This window comes from Somniosus microcephalus, chromosome 22 (assembly GCF_052327205.1).
Source record: "Somniosus microcephalus isolate GS21.2 chromosome 22, FLI_Smic_1.0, whole genome shotgun sequence".
Lineage (NCBI taxonomy): Eukaryota > Metazoa > Chordata > Chondrichthyes > Squaliformes > Somniosidae > Somniosus > Somniosus microcephalus.
In genome coordinates, this window is record NC_141008.1 from 17,120,045 (window position 1) to 17,136,912 (window position 16,868).

A 16,868-nucleotide genomic window follows, 5' to 3' on the forward strand; every position below is an offset into this window, starting at 1 on the left:
CGCCAGGCAGGCAGGCAGGTGGGGGCAGGCGATGCACCCAAAGTGGAACTTGGCCCTGCCGGCCCCATGCATATATGTAGTGTTAATAATGGCGTTGCTACTTGCACTTGGTGAATAGGCAGTTGCAGGATTGAGAGATCATAGCTACATTATTCAGACATTGGTTCCTCATTGGTTCTGCAAATGTTCTCCCTTCCTTTTCCAAAGGTGCTAGCTTATACCGGAGACTCATTCTATGGGTATTGATCAATCTCCATATAGCTGTTCCTTATGCCCAACTCTGGATTGGTAACCGTTGGATATTCCACCATTGAGCACATCATGATTAAAACTGATCTTGTCCTCAGTTACTGTCCGCTCAAACTCAATTTCCAGCAGGTATCACTGGATAGTGATCAGGACCAGGAACTGCCAGCTGATTTCCCCCCCTCATTAGTCCCCAGGTCCTGAGGACTACCACTGACAATGTGGCGGAGATCAGGTAGCTCTATGCTACCTGAATTTATATGGTGTGAGAAAAAAGGGATTTTGTAACTGCTTATTATACAGAGCAGTTCTGGGCAGTAAATGAACATTCGCGTCTATAAGTAAGTGTTTAGATCCAGCTATGTTGTGACAATTGCTTGATGAGTTGTATTTGAATGAGCAGTTCCAAAGGCTACCCAGTTTACGTACAGCAGAATTATTTAGAAGCATAATAGAAGATACTGGATCATACTGCTACGAATTTGTCTTGAGCAATGCCTCAAACCAACTTGACCTTTTTTTTTATCTACTTGCCAAGCTATGCTGTGTCAGCAAAATGCCCCCCCACATGGGCACTCAGAATTCGATTCAATATAATTGGTAGAGAAAGATTTAGTAAGCATTGAAGCAAGTTCATTCAACAGGAAACTCTCATAGACTAATGTGGCAACTACAATCACTGGTTTGATGCAATTGGTTCTTACCTAGAGGCTGAAATGAACTGGCTATACAATGCCTCACTCCTGTATATGTGTTTGTCTATAATAAAGACTGATAACACGAATAACATGTCTGCATGGGTCAAATTTAGTGAACTTTTCATTAACACAAATAAATGACTATATTCCATTCTCAGCTGTCTCTGGTATGTCAGTTCTGCTATCATCAAGGTGTGTTCCTGAATCATGAATCTAATGGTCAGGCAAATTATAAGGTAGAGCAATATAAGATTATTGACTTAGCAACCAGGAATGACTTATTACATTGCAGCAATAGGTATCATCAACCTGTCAGATCTTCCCTCACCATTACATTAAAAGGGCATTAACTGTCGCACTGTTGATTTTGCAAAACATGCTGCCATTGTGCACAGTTCTGTCACAGCTAATCAAAATACTTGTTTCCATTAAGAGGGGAAACCGGGTCAAGATGATTAGCCTTTTTATTGAGAGAACTTGCCATTCATTTAATACGGTTTTCAAGTAGTTACAACATTAAAATAATGAAAACTCTATCTATAATTTACAAACATCTGTAATTTGGTTCTTAATGGCCCAGGCATGTAATATGGTGCATTGTCATGCTACAATGCAGTGCGGAATTAACTAAATATTCAGCGTATCCAGAGTCATTGTTTATAACTAATCTCCAATATGACATACAGCGAGACACAAAAGAATTTGGACAATATATTTTGGATCCAACGGCCTAGAAATGGCTTCTCCAGGAATCTAACGATTTTTTTTCCTCAAATATTATTTTCTTGCCATTTCTACCATTGACATGCAGTTTCTTGTGAATCACTTGACCATACAGATACTATTCACGCAACCTTTGTTTCACTATTTGGTCATTGATGTCAACTATATCACTTTCCCATAACTGTTCGTCAAGCTGGCAGTGTTGCCCAGTGTCTGTTCTCGACAATGGAATGTATCAATCAGTTGCTGGTAATAGAAGTCTTTGTGGGCCACCCAAGAAAATACTAACCTGCATCATCTTCTTGTGCTCAATGAGGCAATTCACACTGGTCTTCAGGTCAAGTTGAGGAGCTCTTTATATACTGACACAGTCAAAAATTGAGCATTGCCACTACATTTTTATGCAGGATTGAACCATTTCCTTTATCTTCATGTCGAACTAACAGTGAAGCACACTTTGCTGAGAACATTTGTATCTAGTATTATAGAACATTCTATAAATGTTCAAATTGATTTATGACTGAGATTTTAATATGGTCATAATTTATACACCTCTAATGTTAATGGGGTCCCATCACTCTGTTTGCACTGTCACTATACAGCCAGTTCAGGAAGTATGGCTGGAGGCTCATATATTCCATTTTACATGGAACAATCAGACTTGATTTTACTTTGATCTTCATTTTCAGATGATTGTCTGTATGACTGACAGTGCAATGAAAATTCTGTATGATGTAAAGATAGACTCTGGCTTCAGTTAGAAAAATCACTGTGACTATTAATACTAGTAATCAATGATGCACAACAGCTTCACAATAATAAAGACATAAAAAGTTAATAAAGAATTTTACTATTAAAATATTTTATTATTTAAAAATATAGGGGGAAAAATTCAGTTGCTTTGCGCCTCCCATTAGCGCCTTAAGAGGGCGCTAATGGGGCGCAAAGCAACTCGCGAAATTAACTAGACATTTTGTGGTGGCGCTAAACACTACCGCCGCGATCTCCTGCGTCGGCAGATCATGACGTCAGTCGAGTGTGCAACGCCCCGGTAGCGACCCGGACCGGATATTGAGTGGCGCCCCCTGCCTTACCGCCTGCCGCTAGCAACGACAGGTTGAGGGGAGCGTTTTGCAGTCAGAAAGGGACTGGGGGAGAGCTATTTAAAGGCGACCGCTTCCTGCCTTTTTTTGTTGGTGACATTTTTGCACCACGCATTCTGAGAGAGAGAGAGAGAGAGAGAGAGAGACTTCTGGAGAGATTCAACGCTGTGTGAAGGAGTTTTGGGTACAGAGCAGCACTTTGCAGGTTCATTTTGATTTGCCCTTCCTTGTATCGATTTAGAAGCGACTGTGGGGGCTGCACTCTGAGCTCTTTCCCTGGGCCTCTCCATTGTTCTTTCCAGCAGATTTGATGTACAGGTCTCTCCAGGCCGAGATTCAAGGCTGCAATGAGCAGGAAGTGGATGGAGAGCAAGATCAACCCTCCCCTTTAAGATAAAAACAGAAAATGCTGGAGAAACTCAGCAGGTCAAGCAGCATCTGTGAAGAGAGAAACTGAGTTAACGTTTCAGGTCGATGACCTTTCGTCAGAACTCCCCTTTAAGAACTGTCCGGTGCCATTGTGTCTGTGTTACATTGCTGACTGACATCACATGAGCTTCGCCAGCGCTCTGAGGTAGCGCCTCGCTCCTCAGCCTTTGCGCCTTAAGACAGGTGTGACACGCCTGATTTAGTGCTCCAATCACCTCCAGGGGCGATAAAAGCCAAGTTTGCCGTTGGAGACGATAATTAACGCCAGGCACTAAACTTTGCGCACGGCCGATAATGTAGCCCCAAACGGGGCGATACTGAATTTTTCCCCCATAGTGCTTTGTAAATTGAGGGATGTCAATGTTGGGAATATATTCTTGTACCTAATGTCAGTAGCAGGCACTCTCAAATTAGTCAGGTACTGTACAAATAGATGCCGAGCACCTTTACTCTTCCCCAGAAACTTGCCTCACACTCCATCTAAACCAATATGATTTTTTATTTTATTTTCTGGACCAGCTATCCTTCATCTGCAGTATGAGTGGGAAGCCAAGTCCAAGCCTAGACAGTTGAGTGTCTGCTCCATCTTACAGATCAGTCAGCCCTTTTCAATTGGTAAAGATGGAAAAGGAACTTGCTTTACTGCCAAAGTTCTTATTTTAATTTTAATTGAAAAGCAATAGAACTAATAGTGCAAAGCACAGATAATACAAGACCCACCCACCTCTCTTGTATTAGTGGCAGGCTGCACTGGAATATTTGTACTGCTTTGGCACCAGTGTGCTGATAATTTCAGTTTGACACCTGCAGATGTGGACTGAAGCGATAGCATGAACAAAACTGAAGGTTTGGTGCCAGATTAATAGCAGTTTGTGATGTGAACTCATGTTCAAAGAACTGGATTGAGAATGGCCAAACACAATTTGCTTAGAACTCTTACAGCTATCAGAGAGAATCGGGGATAGATTTAAGCATAAGCAATATTGTTCTAACTCATCTAGCTGCTTATTATTTAATCAAAACAATTAAGCATAAGTTCTTGATGGTTGCAAGTCAGTGAAATTACCAATCCAATCTGTACATAACTGTCATTTTAAAATAATATCAACTAAAGCCTCATAATAGATGGTACAAAACATTAAAGGAATGTAAGGTGCAATTCAACAGTGTGTCTCTTGAGCAACTTGACACTCACCTTGCGCTAGTCAGTTGAAGCTATTTACTATTAGAGATATGATTCAGCCACATTCATGCCACCTGCTGATGACTAAGCTAGAAATCAAACTTCTTTCAGAGATAACGTCATGTGGTTCCACTAGTTCTCTACAATCTTTGAGACAATCAGCTTTAGAAAGGCTGTTCTCCAATGAGAAAGCTGGGAGTATTGGCCACCTCCACAGATAGACACAATTAGGGCCATTCTTCAGCATATCTTTCAAATCTTGAGAATCTGAATAACCAGGTTCAAGATAAAGTGAGTGCAGTTCTTCAGTAAAATGGTTTGATACCTATCCCTTGCTTCCAAATAGTTGGAACTATGTAGCGCTTGGTTTCCTAGTTTTACATAGTAATGATGTTGAATTGTGTCTTGTGCCTTGAAATTGAGCTCTTTGAATATCAGCAAACAAGAGCTGAACATGTTGTGGAATTCCCTTGTCTGCTATTTTAAGAGGTGTTAACCAATTTAATAAAAATGGGTTAGCGTCTCCATTTAAAATACGGACCAAAGTCTCTCTTGCCTGCTGGCTATAAGAACATCAAATCCACAGCACAAAGTATAATTCAGCAATAATTTCTCAGCCTCACTTAGAGCCCTCAAGTGTGGCTGGTAAAATGTCCCACTGGTACCATAAAAAGTAAAACGTCCCAGTGGTGCATTAAGCGAGATCTTCTATAGTTTAACACACTAGAGTGGAAGTTTACCATGATTTACCCTGTGCTATATCTGACCTGGGATTGTTCAATGTTGACATTGGTCAAAATTGGAAAAATGCTCCTTTCTGGAACATCGTATTATCTGTTTTATAACAAGCAACTTTCATTTACATAGCACCTTTAACATAGAATAATGTCCCATGGAGTTTCACAGAGACGTTGGCCGTGAATTTAATAGCGCTGAGGGGGCGGGTTGGAGGCGGGTCCGCTGTCAAAATAGCAAAGATTGACAGTGGGTAGGAAACCCGCTGTCAACCCGCCTCCACGCGAGTCTCCCAGATGTCGGGTCTGTCAGCGAAGAACTAACCTGACACCAAGCGGCGGGGGATACAATTCAGCTACTTAAATGGCTTGTGAAAAGCCAATTTAAAACTATTTTGAGGCTTACTTCTAATTTTACCTTCTCCCCCATGAGTTACCTGCTGTTCGGGGAACATGCCAGCTCAACCTAGTGTGTTTTGAGTCTGCTCTGAAGTTTGTGAAAAGCTGACAGCTGCATAGAAACATAGAAGATAGGAGCAGGAGTACGCCATTCGGCCCCTCGAGCCTGCTCCGCCATTCAATGCAATCAAGGCTGATCATCCAAACTCAGTACTCTGTCCCTGCCTTCTCCCCATATCCCTTGATCCCTTTAGCCTTAAGAAATATATCTAATGAATTGGCCTCAACTGCCTTCTGTGGTAGAGAATTTCACAGGTTCACCACTCTCTGGGTGAAGAAATTCCTCCTCATCTCAGTCCTAGATGGCTTACCCCATTATCCTTAGACTGTGACCCCTGGTTCTGGACTCCCCCGCCATCGGGAACAGCCTTCCTGCATCTAGTCTGTCTAGTCCTGTTAGAATTTTATAAGTTTCAATGAGATCCCCTCTCACTCTTCTAAACTCCAGAGAGTATAAGCCCAATCGACCCAATCTCTCCTCATACGTCATTCCTGCCATCCCAGGTATCAGTCTGGTGAATCTTCGCTGCACTCCCTCCATGGCAAGAACATCCTTCCTCAGATAAGGCGACCAAAACTGCGCACAATACTCAAGGTGTGGTCTCACCAAGGCCCTGTACAACTGCAGCAAGACATCCTTGCTCCTGTACTCAAATCCTCTCGCTATGAAGGCCAGCATACCATTTGCCTTCTTAACCGCCTGCTGCACCTGCATGCTTACCTTCAACGACTGGTGCACAAGGACATCCAGATCTCGTTGCACTTCCCCTTTTCCCAATCTATTGCCGTTCAGATAATAATCTGCCTTCCTGTTTTTGCCACCAAAGTGGATAACCTCGCATTTATCCACATTATACTGCATCTGCCCAATCGCCCAACCTGTCCAAATCATACTGGAGTTTCTCTGCATCCTCCTCACAGCACACACGCCCACCCAGCTTTGTGTTGTCTGCAGACTTGGAGATATTACATCTAGTTCCCTCGTCTAGATCATTAATATATATTGTGAATATAGCTGCAGAAGTGGTGTAAAGGATGCCATGTTGCAGATGGTGAGTTTCAGAGCACAGAAAATGTTGGTTACTGCATTTTTTATACATATAGAGATTTCTTTAGCTTACAAGTTTTACATCCAACTGTATGTCCAGTGCCACCTCATTGGGAGAACCTCTCTCATCAGTGACAGATCGCTTCTGTCATCTCACCTGCAGCTGCCATCTATTGCAGCAACATCGAAGCCAATAAAACAATCAGACCTTGGTCCTCCGAATCCTTCCACGATCAGCCCCAACACGAACATCACCAGGCACACCAACATCACCAACCTTCTCCACCATCACCTGATGCTGCACTGGACACAGGGCATCAGCCCCTGACAAAATTGCTGGTCGGGAGGCCAGAGATGGCATCACCATGGCCAGATTTTCTTCACTTGACGCTGTAAACCCCAGTTGCCACATGATGTGCCAGGTTGTCACCATCACACACCAGCACCGTGAAGCATCCCTTTAATATCCAAGCCATTCCATGCACACATATCACTACAGCGGGGGAGGGGGGGAAGTTATGACTGAGCAAACACTGGAACTCAATAAGGCACTTCTCAAGGTGTGCTCAGATCTGTCCAATAAAGGGCAGTATTGGAAAAATAGATTTCACTGTATGACAACACATTACCAGAAACTTCACATGGACATTGGCTAAACCTCTCAAGTGCCTACCCTTGTGTGTTGTAAGTTGGTATGCTTGCAGTAGGATGAAGCTGAGTGTGAGGGGTAGCTAGTGAGATGGGGAAGTGATAAAGTAGATAGAGAGGGTTGGGTGGAGGTGCAAGGTAAGTTGGTGTCCTGGGGAGGTCTCTTCTGCCCTTGGAAGGGAAGTGAACCTCCCATAAGCATATGGAGGGAGTCATTGGAGAGCCTGGGTGCAAGCATTCACCTTTGTGCAGTGATTGTCTGTGTTTGCAGCACCTCAATGCTGTCAAACACTGACAGAACAACTGTCAAACTCTTTGTGGACGTGGTCCCTTTAAGGAAACTGGCTGATGACGTGTCATCAAATGATGTCATCAGTCCCGCTTCCTGTTAATTGGCCAGGAAGCCCACAGGGCGGGCTTAACAAGGCCAATCAAGGCAAAATCACGTCTGCAGAGCGGATGCAGCTGGGAGCAGGATCAGAACCTGGAAACCAGCTCTCCTGCCCCCATCCTGCCCCCTTTATTAAATTCGCAGCCATAATCAGACAGAAATAGATGCTGAGCCAAAGAAGAAGATATTAGGAGGGATGACCTTGGTCAGAGAGATGATTTTTAAGGAGTGCCTTAAGGGAGGAGAGGAAGGTTGAGAGGTTTAGGGAGGAAATTCCAGAGTGGTGGACCTAAATGGTAGAAGGCACAGCTGCCAGTGGTGAGGCAAAGGATAGAATGGAGGCACAAGCCGGAGGACTAGTTGGGGGGTGAGAGGTTGTGGGACTGGATGAGGTTACAGAGAAAGGGAGGGGTGAGGCTATGCATGGATTTAAACACAAGGTTATACACATAAATTCACCATGAAATACATTTTAAAATGTGTTTACATGAGCTGTATGTCTTGTTATAAGAGTGTGCAAGCTGTTTTGCTTATTTTTCTCCCCTCCGTTGTTGCTCCACGCCCTACATCCCCTGAATCTGAGAAAACAGACAGCCGACTCTGAGGACAGTAGGCTGCTGTGTCCACCAGAAGGTGCACAAGAGAAATACGGTGGAGTCTCATAATCTAATCTTCCTTCATCCTGTGGAGGGAGACATCTGGCCTCTGCTTGGAGTCTTGCAGCAGTGGAGTGTGGGATTGAACCTGCATCCTACTCTTCTGGCACTATGTATTAGTACCCCGAAGATCAAAACATTTTTTAAAAAACGTATTCAAGACTGTGCTTAAAAGGAATTGACTTTATGGTTTGATTATGTGTGGAGTATCTATTTCAATGCACCTTTTACTTTAAAGCATTATCACTGATACATTCAGATACATGTGGTGCTAAGTTAATATTTCAACTTATCATTTTAGCTGCAAAAATTTAAAAAAACGATTTTGCACTGTTAGCCTGTAGTAGAATATTGCTGAAAATGTACATGCGTTCTAAACTGGTACAGATTGTGTCTTCAAATATGTATTTATGGGGACGAGGCTCGATGGTGCTTCTCAAATATAATTCCACTTTATACTGTTCGAATTGGAAACCAGCAGGGATGGAGGGGACTGCAGCAGTGTTTTAAGTTTATCCCATTTCTATGAGAGCAGATTAGTACAATGCAATTCACATAGAAGCCGGATAATCTGCTTCAACTTTTAATGACGTGACTCATCTAATATTCATGAGAACCATTGTAGAGATGGGTGTGCGCATTTGATCTCCCAGTGATGAAAGGTGTCACGCCCTCCCTCTTTCCTATCAATAATTTACAGTGAGCTGGAAACCTTTATTGAAATGCTACACGGATGCTTTCCCTAAGCTGACGTGCGGGGAAACTGAGCTCAGCTCTCTGTACTAGGGACAGTTACAAGTAACACTGCGACTTCCGCGCCCTACATAGGCTGGTCGTTTCAGAATTGTGGCAGTGTGTGCAGTGAAATGAATGCACGATGAGCTGATTCCCCGAATGAAAACGTTTTCAAGAGCCTGTTTCCTCCCCAACTCTGTATCATATTTCCGCGCTGGGAAATGTTTCGTCCCCATTTTAAGACGTGACACTGACTTAAGGAATATGCAGCGCTGAGATATTAGAAGGAAATAGACGCCAAAGCACACGCTGTGGTTGCAGCTCTGAAGATTAAAATATCCCCCCCCTCCCCCCATGAGGTTAGCAGAGGCTTAATAACTGTTTTGGAGGTTTAATTTCAGCAAACATCTTTAGTAATATTTGGATGAAGGACTGTGTTGAAAATATTTTACAGAACTGTTCGACAGACAATGGTTATCGAGAGCATCTCTCTTTAACCCGAATCAATCAGACAAATAGCAGGCGAGAGCGAGTGGCTTTTAAAATTCAGATTTGCTGCTGTGCTCCTTCCGTGGGTTTGATCAACCCCTGTTTATTCGGCCATGCTTGCCGAGTCCTCACTCGCTCGGTCAGTCAGTCGCAGCATTTCTGTGTCAACGAGATTACCAAATCAGTCGTAAGGAATAAAATGACTATAAAGGTAGAAGAAAGTTAGAGGATGTCTTGCTGTAGATGACAGGAATGGTATTCAGTGGTGCTAACAAGCTTCAAGAACAGCTCATTAGTTCTGTACTTTGAGGTCTGGAACGGTACAATGGCAATCGGAGGTAAGTAATTGCGTTCTTGATCCTTGGCCTTTGTTCCGAACGATGTGGGTAAACCAGAGGACTGAAAGCCGCATTTTCATTTCAGTTAGAGAAGTAGGAACAAAATGCCATCTCCTTCTGGACGCTTGTTCGCTTCGTCAAATTCACTTTCACGTTAAAGCTCCTGATTGTGTTTCACAAAGTGGCGAGTTAGTCTGAAGAGAATGTGCATTAGAGGTTTAAGCCAAGCTTTAGTGCTTGTAGATCTTAAATCTAGATTTATAAACGAAGCGTAGCCTGTCAGTTGTAGTGTCACCAACTCTTGCACTGAAGTCTTCTGTAGCTAATGTAGGAGTTGCAAATTTCGTTTCCTGTTTTTTTTGTCCTCTTTCAAGTTGACTGGTTGGGAGGATGGAGGCAATGTTACATTTCTAATAATAGCGCCGGGCTGTTATATTGGATTTAGGTCCCATTTCCGCTAGGTGAGTTGACAAGTGTGCGCTGTTCTGTGGATAGCTGTCCTTGTATATGTGAGGTGTTAGTAACAGTCGGCGGTTGTGTTACATGGGACAGTTGGCAAAGCAAACCTTTTTTTTTCAGTATTTAAACTGCCACATTTCAAGCTTTTCTCCAATGAGACTGCCATAGATCGGGAGCTGGAGACATTTGATAGTCCTACAGGCGGACACACTGTCATGTCTAGGGGGTGTATTTGGTTATGCCTGTCTCATCTGACCGCCACAGGCGATTGTCATGACAGATTTCTGAAGGGATCAGTGAAACATCAGACCCGCTCGGCCGTTCGGCGTTAATCATTGCGAGCAGTCAGTCAGTCCCAGCACCCTGCCCAGCGCCTCGCGTTACTGCACCACAGCTGGCGAGACCGGGATATTGCAGCGCCGTGGAAACTTGCACCTTGTGATCAAAGTCTTATCAACACCGTGGACAGTAACCCGAGAGCTCCCGATTTCAGCACCCTGGACAACAACACCGTGGACAGCAACACAGCGGCAAACGCTCCGTTCAGCACCGTGGACAGCAACACAGCGGCAAACGCTCCTTTCAGCACCGTGGACAGCAACACAGCGGCAAACTCTCCGTTCAGCACCGTGGACAGCAACACAGCGGCAAACTCTCCGTTCAGCACCGTGGACAGCAACACAGCGGCAAACTCTCCATTCAGCACCGTGGCAAGAGCTCCTGTTTTCGGCTTCGTGAACAGTAACACAACAGGAGAGCTCCTGCTACATCCAACAGTAACACAACAGGAGAGCTCCTGCTACATCACCGTGGACAGCAAGCAACACGCTTGCTGTGGCCAGCACCTCGGATGGTAATACATTTTGTGGATATTTGGACTGAACCGTTATACAGCACAGGACTGGTTAAAGCTGGGGGCTGCAAATGGTACTAGACCTTCAAGATTAACGGCTGTGTTATCTTTGGTGAGCGTAGCTGCAACGAATGTTAGAAAGCAGTTGCATTCTGATCTGGGCACAGTCATCCACGTATTTGACCAGTGGAGTTTGGGACTGAACGGTAATACTTTCTGGAGTAGTAGAGTTATTGAATTTAGCACCGTAATCGGTAATGCATGTTAATAACCAGCGGAATCACTGAACTGCCGGCACTATGCATCCCATAGAGTAGCAGATCATTAATTTAACGCTGGAATTAGTTCCGTACGACCGTATCCACCAGATGCCACTCACTGAATTCAATACAGCGGACAGCATCACGCTTTGTAAAACGGCAGAGATTTAACTGAATTCAGGATTTCGACACTGCCTGTCCCACTGGAAAGGTTTAGGTGAAGCTAAAATCGCCGCCGCGCTCTTACAATATTGTACCAGTGAGGCTCGGATATAATCCGGTCCTTCTTCCATTAACCTGTCACTTTGGAAGCTCTGATGCGGATAGTCAGATTGAATCAAACTGAAGTCCTGTTTTTCTCTCTTATTTCCCTTGCAGAGTTGAAGTGGTAATTGGATCATCATCATGCACAATAACGGCGATGGCCTGGCCTCTCCTCGGGAAAGCTGTACAAATGGCTGCGGCCGGCAAAGGCAGGACAGTGGCGCCGAATACAATGCCGGGGTGGACCCCACGAAAATGGAACCAGCGCTGGTGGTGAAAAAGGCCAACCGAGAAATACTGGACCACGAACGGAAAAGAAGAGTCGAGCTGAAATGCATGGAGCTCCAAGAGATGATGGAGGAACAGGGGTAAGTAAATGTGCCTGGGGCATTAATGCTGCATACAAGTCTGTAAGAAAGGGAATCCCGTTAAAGTTAAGTGTAGAAAATGTGTTCGGATGTTTCATGACCCGTTTCCTGGGCAGCACTGATTTTTTTTAAAAAAAAGAAAGTTTGGGGCACAGTTTCCAAATAGCTGGCTTTGTGGAATAACTTCAGAATTAAACCCAACGGTAAATAACTCTGCCGGCAATCCACAGTAAATCCTCCAGATACAACATTTGCTTCGAGTGGGTTGTTTGATAATAGATAACTTAAACTTGTTAAAACGTCTACCTGGGTTAAGATTGTTGCTCAGCAACCGAACTGGAATTACCACCAGCGAGGTGGGATTTGTAAATAAGAAAGCGTGTTCAGTTGGGACCGTTCGGCAATTTCCGGCATATTGTGACATTCAGCGACCTATTTTTTCTGAAGCAGTTTATTACAGCCCGAACGTGTTTATCCGAGCATTGCACACTCTGTGATGCGTCATAGCCTTGAGGGAGAGAGAGGGGAAAAAAATCAAAGACCGCATGTGATAAGAATAAACGCCGTGAAATGTGAAATGTGGATTCGTTCTTACAGGGTGTCCGGTTAAGAGTTTATTTGGATTGCCTGATTAGAAGTTCGAGGTGACTCAAATGAGGCATTCAGTGAGTCGCCTGCTGAAGGCAATTCTAAGTGCACAGCCGCCAAGTGGATCTAAACTCAATGCTTTGCTTTAAGTTTGAAATTATAATCCTTCTCCCATCCTTTTTCATTAAAACATTAAGCAACTGCTTCGGATTTCATATCTAGTCTTAACAGTACGTGATGATTGAAACATTTAAACTTCTAGGAAACATTTTTCTGCACCTATTGCCCGGCAGAAATGCAAATATATATTCATATCCAGTTTAATTAATAGCTCATCATATATTTCTTAAAGCACGTAATGTAAGCTCAGACAAAATGAAGGGCGGTTATAATAAGCAGCATACTGTACCGCCTAGAATCCCCTGCTGGCCTTCCGCAGCATGTGATGGTTCCATTGTGGGTGCCACAGATTGCCAATTAAAGCTGCAGCAATTAAAGAGCTATCCTAATTAACTCTTGATGCCCTGGCAACTTTGTGATTTATTGCATAATTAGAGAGCTGGCCCCATTGCATTAATCTCCTTTACATCTGGGGGTTGGACGTCACCTCCAATTCCGCCTCAGATGGTTTTTGTTCTCCTTTGGGGGTCCCTTTCAGTGTGAGGTACAGTCACTTTCACTTATAAATTGATTGCAGAGTGAAAATCGAAGGGCTGAAGTAATTTGCTATCCACCCACAGCATTGGTTAATGCGTTTAACTGCTTAACGCTGTAAATGACCTTTTTTGAATACTTTTGCTCACTGTATCCATTTCACAATGTTTACTTTAGACTGCAAAATCACACCCTGCTGGATCACTGTGATGCTATATCCAAATACACTACATTTTACATGGATCTAAATATATGTAAAAGTATTTAAATACTTTTTCAATCAAAAAGTAATGGAAATCTTTGTCTCAATATTATATTGTAAATAGGTTATTCAATTGAACGCATAACTCTGCATGCCTAGTGGAATATTACTTGAATATTATTTCATAATAAAATCCCTGAACAGACAGGTTTAAATTATAATGAATATATTGGAAGGTAAAGATCATATTTTCTAATATTATATATTGTATGACAACCCCAAGTTAATCACTTACAAGCTAAAAATTGTGACTTGGAGAGATACGTACACAGTATACTTTGCTATGTATTTATCACAAAATAGCCTGAATTGACCATTTTTTCTGCATATTCAATACCCTAGACAGACCATGTTGTTTCTTATCAGTAGTTAGCAGGGACTTATTGTGATATCGAGTGCATAAATTTGATTTTTTTTATCAACTATTATTAGCACCATTCATTCTACATCTACATTATAGTTTTAGCTTTAATTTGCTTTTAACTAGCGAAAATTACATGGCACAACAGCCTTGCTCATTTGCATTAATCCTCAGAGTTGGCCATCATGTGATTCTAGCATCTTAAATTTAGTAGGAAGAACTTTGTTTAGTTGAAGTAAAAGCATTTAAACCCAGCAATTTTGTGTTTTGAAATCTAATCAAAAGAGCAAGAGACCTGTGCAACTTGACAACGTTGTGTCATAAATGCAGCAATTGTTGTTCAGTGAGATGTAGTCCATTTGTTACTGCTACATGATCCATGATTTAATATAATCTGCTGTATTGCAGGGATTAAATATGTAGATAATAATTCAATGCCACACCATAGTGAAAATTCGCACAGCCATTCTATGTATTACAATGCCTTTTTTGTTGGTAAGGGTTCCTGTGAACCAAGCAGAATTTGAACCTGTCTTGCAAAATGCAAGTGTTTATTTTCCACCCAAATTTCTCCCCTCCTGCCCTCCACAAGACACTGACTCCTTGGTGGGCACGGTTACACAGGCAGTCTGCACCTCCAATATTTCACCCGAGTGCCAGTCTATGCAACTGATGTGGGGTGCGGTAAGAGAGCGTGGCATATCTTGGCCAATTCTGATGCTGTCTCAATGCTCCATGTCACCAAGCTACATCCCATTCAAAATGTGTATAACTGTATACAAAGCCTCTGAGCATTTTTATTTCTCCAGTATATCTCCCTTAGCTCAATGCACAGCCCTCAAAATAGTAGGGTGTAGGTTTTCACCTGCAGTTCTCCAGAGCATGAGATATGGGTCTTAGTTGTTGTCACTAGTTAATGAGGGCATTTATTCAGGAGGGATTTTTTTCAGGCACCAATGAATTTCTATTGCATTAAAATCAGTACTAATGGATTTTGCTTCATGCAGATGGTTTGATAAACAGGATAATTTAAATCCCATCAGGTAGGACTCCTGGTTTAATTTTTAAAGCAGCAGTTGTTGACTCCTAAATGAGTTATTATTTAATTTCAGATCTCAGGCTGAATTTTTGGAAACCACCCACAAGAATTGAGCCATATATTGGTGGCCAGTATGTGATGTGCTGTGCAGATTTGTGTGAAAACAGCTACATGTGCACCTCTGATTTTTATGTGAAAGTGTATCTGAGTTTCTAGCTCCACAAATAAGGTATTTCGCAATAGGAGAACACTACTGTAATAGTTTCAGATTTTGGAATGAAAGTTGGATTATTTTTAGATGACAAGTTTTTAGATGACAAGAAGGATTGAAACCAACACAGTGGCTAGATTCCTTTTTATTTTGGTTCTGACTTATGGAAATGCATCACTATATTGGAGTTTCTAAAGCAAGCTACTGAGAAATCCACACAGGTAGAGTTTCTGTTTGTCCTGCATACAGTGCATGCATTTTCTCCATAAGGGCGCACCTAAGGTTAGACTGATATCTGTCAGTGCCCCCTTTAAATAATATTTGCTGCAACCTAAATAGTTTTGACTGAAATCGTTGTACAAGGAGGATCACTAACCGAAGGACACAGATTTAAAATAATTCACAAAATATCCAGAGGTGAGATGAGGAGAAATTATTTTATGCATCGTGTTGTTATGATCTGGAACGCACTGCCCGAAAGGATGGTGGAAGCAGATTCAATAGTAACTTTCAAACAGAATTGGATAAACTATACTTGAAAAGGAGAACTTTTCAGGGCTGTGGGGAAAGAGGAGGGGCGTGGACTAATTAGATAGCTCTTTCAAAGAGCCGGCACAGACACGATGGGCCGAATGGCCTTCTGTGCTATAATCTCCTCCAGCCCCACAACCCCCCGAGATATCGGCTCTCTAATTCTGCCCTCTTGAGCATTGCTGATTTTAATTGTTCAACCATTGGTGGCCGTGCCTTCAGCTGCTTAGGCCCTAAGCTCTGGAATTCCCTGCCTAAACCTCTCCGCCTCTCTACCTCTCTTTCCTCCTTTAAGATGCTCCTTAAAACCTACCTCTTTGACCAATCTTTTGGTCATCAGCCTTAATTTCTTCTTATGTGGCTTAGCATCAAATTTTGTTTGATAACACTCCTGTGAAGTGCCTTGGGATGTTTTACTACATTTAAGGCTATATAAATACATGTTGGTGTTGTATGATTCTATGATGAGTACAGTTTGTTAACTTTGTGTGATCCATTGTGCAATTTAAATATTTTTGTCCATTAAAGTTATTTAAAATTTTTTTTAGATATATATGGCCCCGCCAGGTCTTTTGCGCCCGAAATTTAGCGCTCGCCCGGATTCCCGTAGCGCCCGCCTGAAATTCAGTTGCGCCACCCCAAGACGGAGGCGGGCGCTATTGCAGGGTTTGGCCGCCTCGTTTGGGGCGATGAAAGTCAGTTTCAGGCGTCCAGCTGCCGCTGCGGCACCCGATGCGGTGCGGCAGGCTGGGGTACTGCAGGCCTCCTCCTTCTCTTAAGGAGGAGCTGCCTGCAGCCGTGAGATCGCCGCTGGATTCCCCCGGCAAATGAGCCCGGCACCACGGAGAAGTGCCGGGCTCGCGGGAGTCAGACACCAATGCCGCGGGGGGGTGGTGCAGGAGTCCGGGGAGGGAGGTGCGGCCAGGCGGCCGCCGGGAAAGCGGCCGGCCGCCCCTCCACCTTTATGCGCCGGCCTCTCGGAGCTGCAAGGCACCGTTTTTCAAACGCTGTTTGCGGCCGCTACGGGCGAGGCGGCCGCAACTGAATTTGGCCATCGGCACGGAATAGCATTGGAACCGGGGCGCTGCGCACACCGATGACGTCATCGGTGCCGGCGCAGCGCTACCGGCTAACGCCG

General features: G+C 43.5%; 1 protein-coding gene across 7 annotated transcripts in view; it reads left to right on the forward strand.

Moving 5' to 3' along the window:
• The first annotated feature begins 9,432 nt into the window (after positions 1–9,432).
• Positions 9,433–16,868, forward strand: part of srrm3 (serine/arginine repetitive matrix 3) — a 389,856-nt gene continuing 382,420 nt past the window's right edge. For 2 of the 7 annotated variants that reach the window (XM_085964226.1, XM_085964224.1), the window contains exons 1-2: positions 9,434–11,192; positions 11,831–12,084. In XM_085964226.1, coding sequence (XP_085820352.1) covers positions 11,858–12,084 — 227 coding nt within the window. In that variant the 5' untranslated portion in view covers positions 9,434–11,192; positions 11,831–11,857. Of the gene's footprint in view, positions 11,193–11,830; positions 12,085–16,868 lie in introns of all 7 variants that reach the window. The other 5 variants (XM_085964221.1, XM_085964222.1, XM_085964223.1 and 2 more) reach the window with 5 other exon arrangements.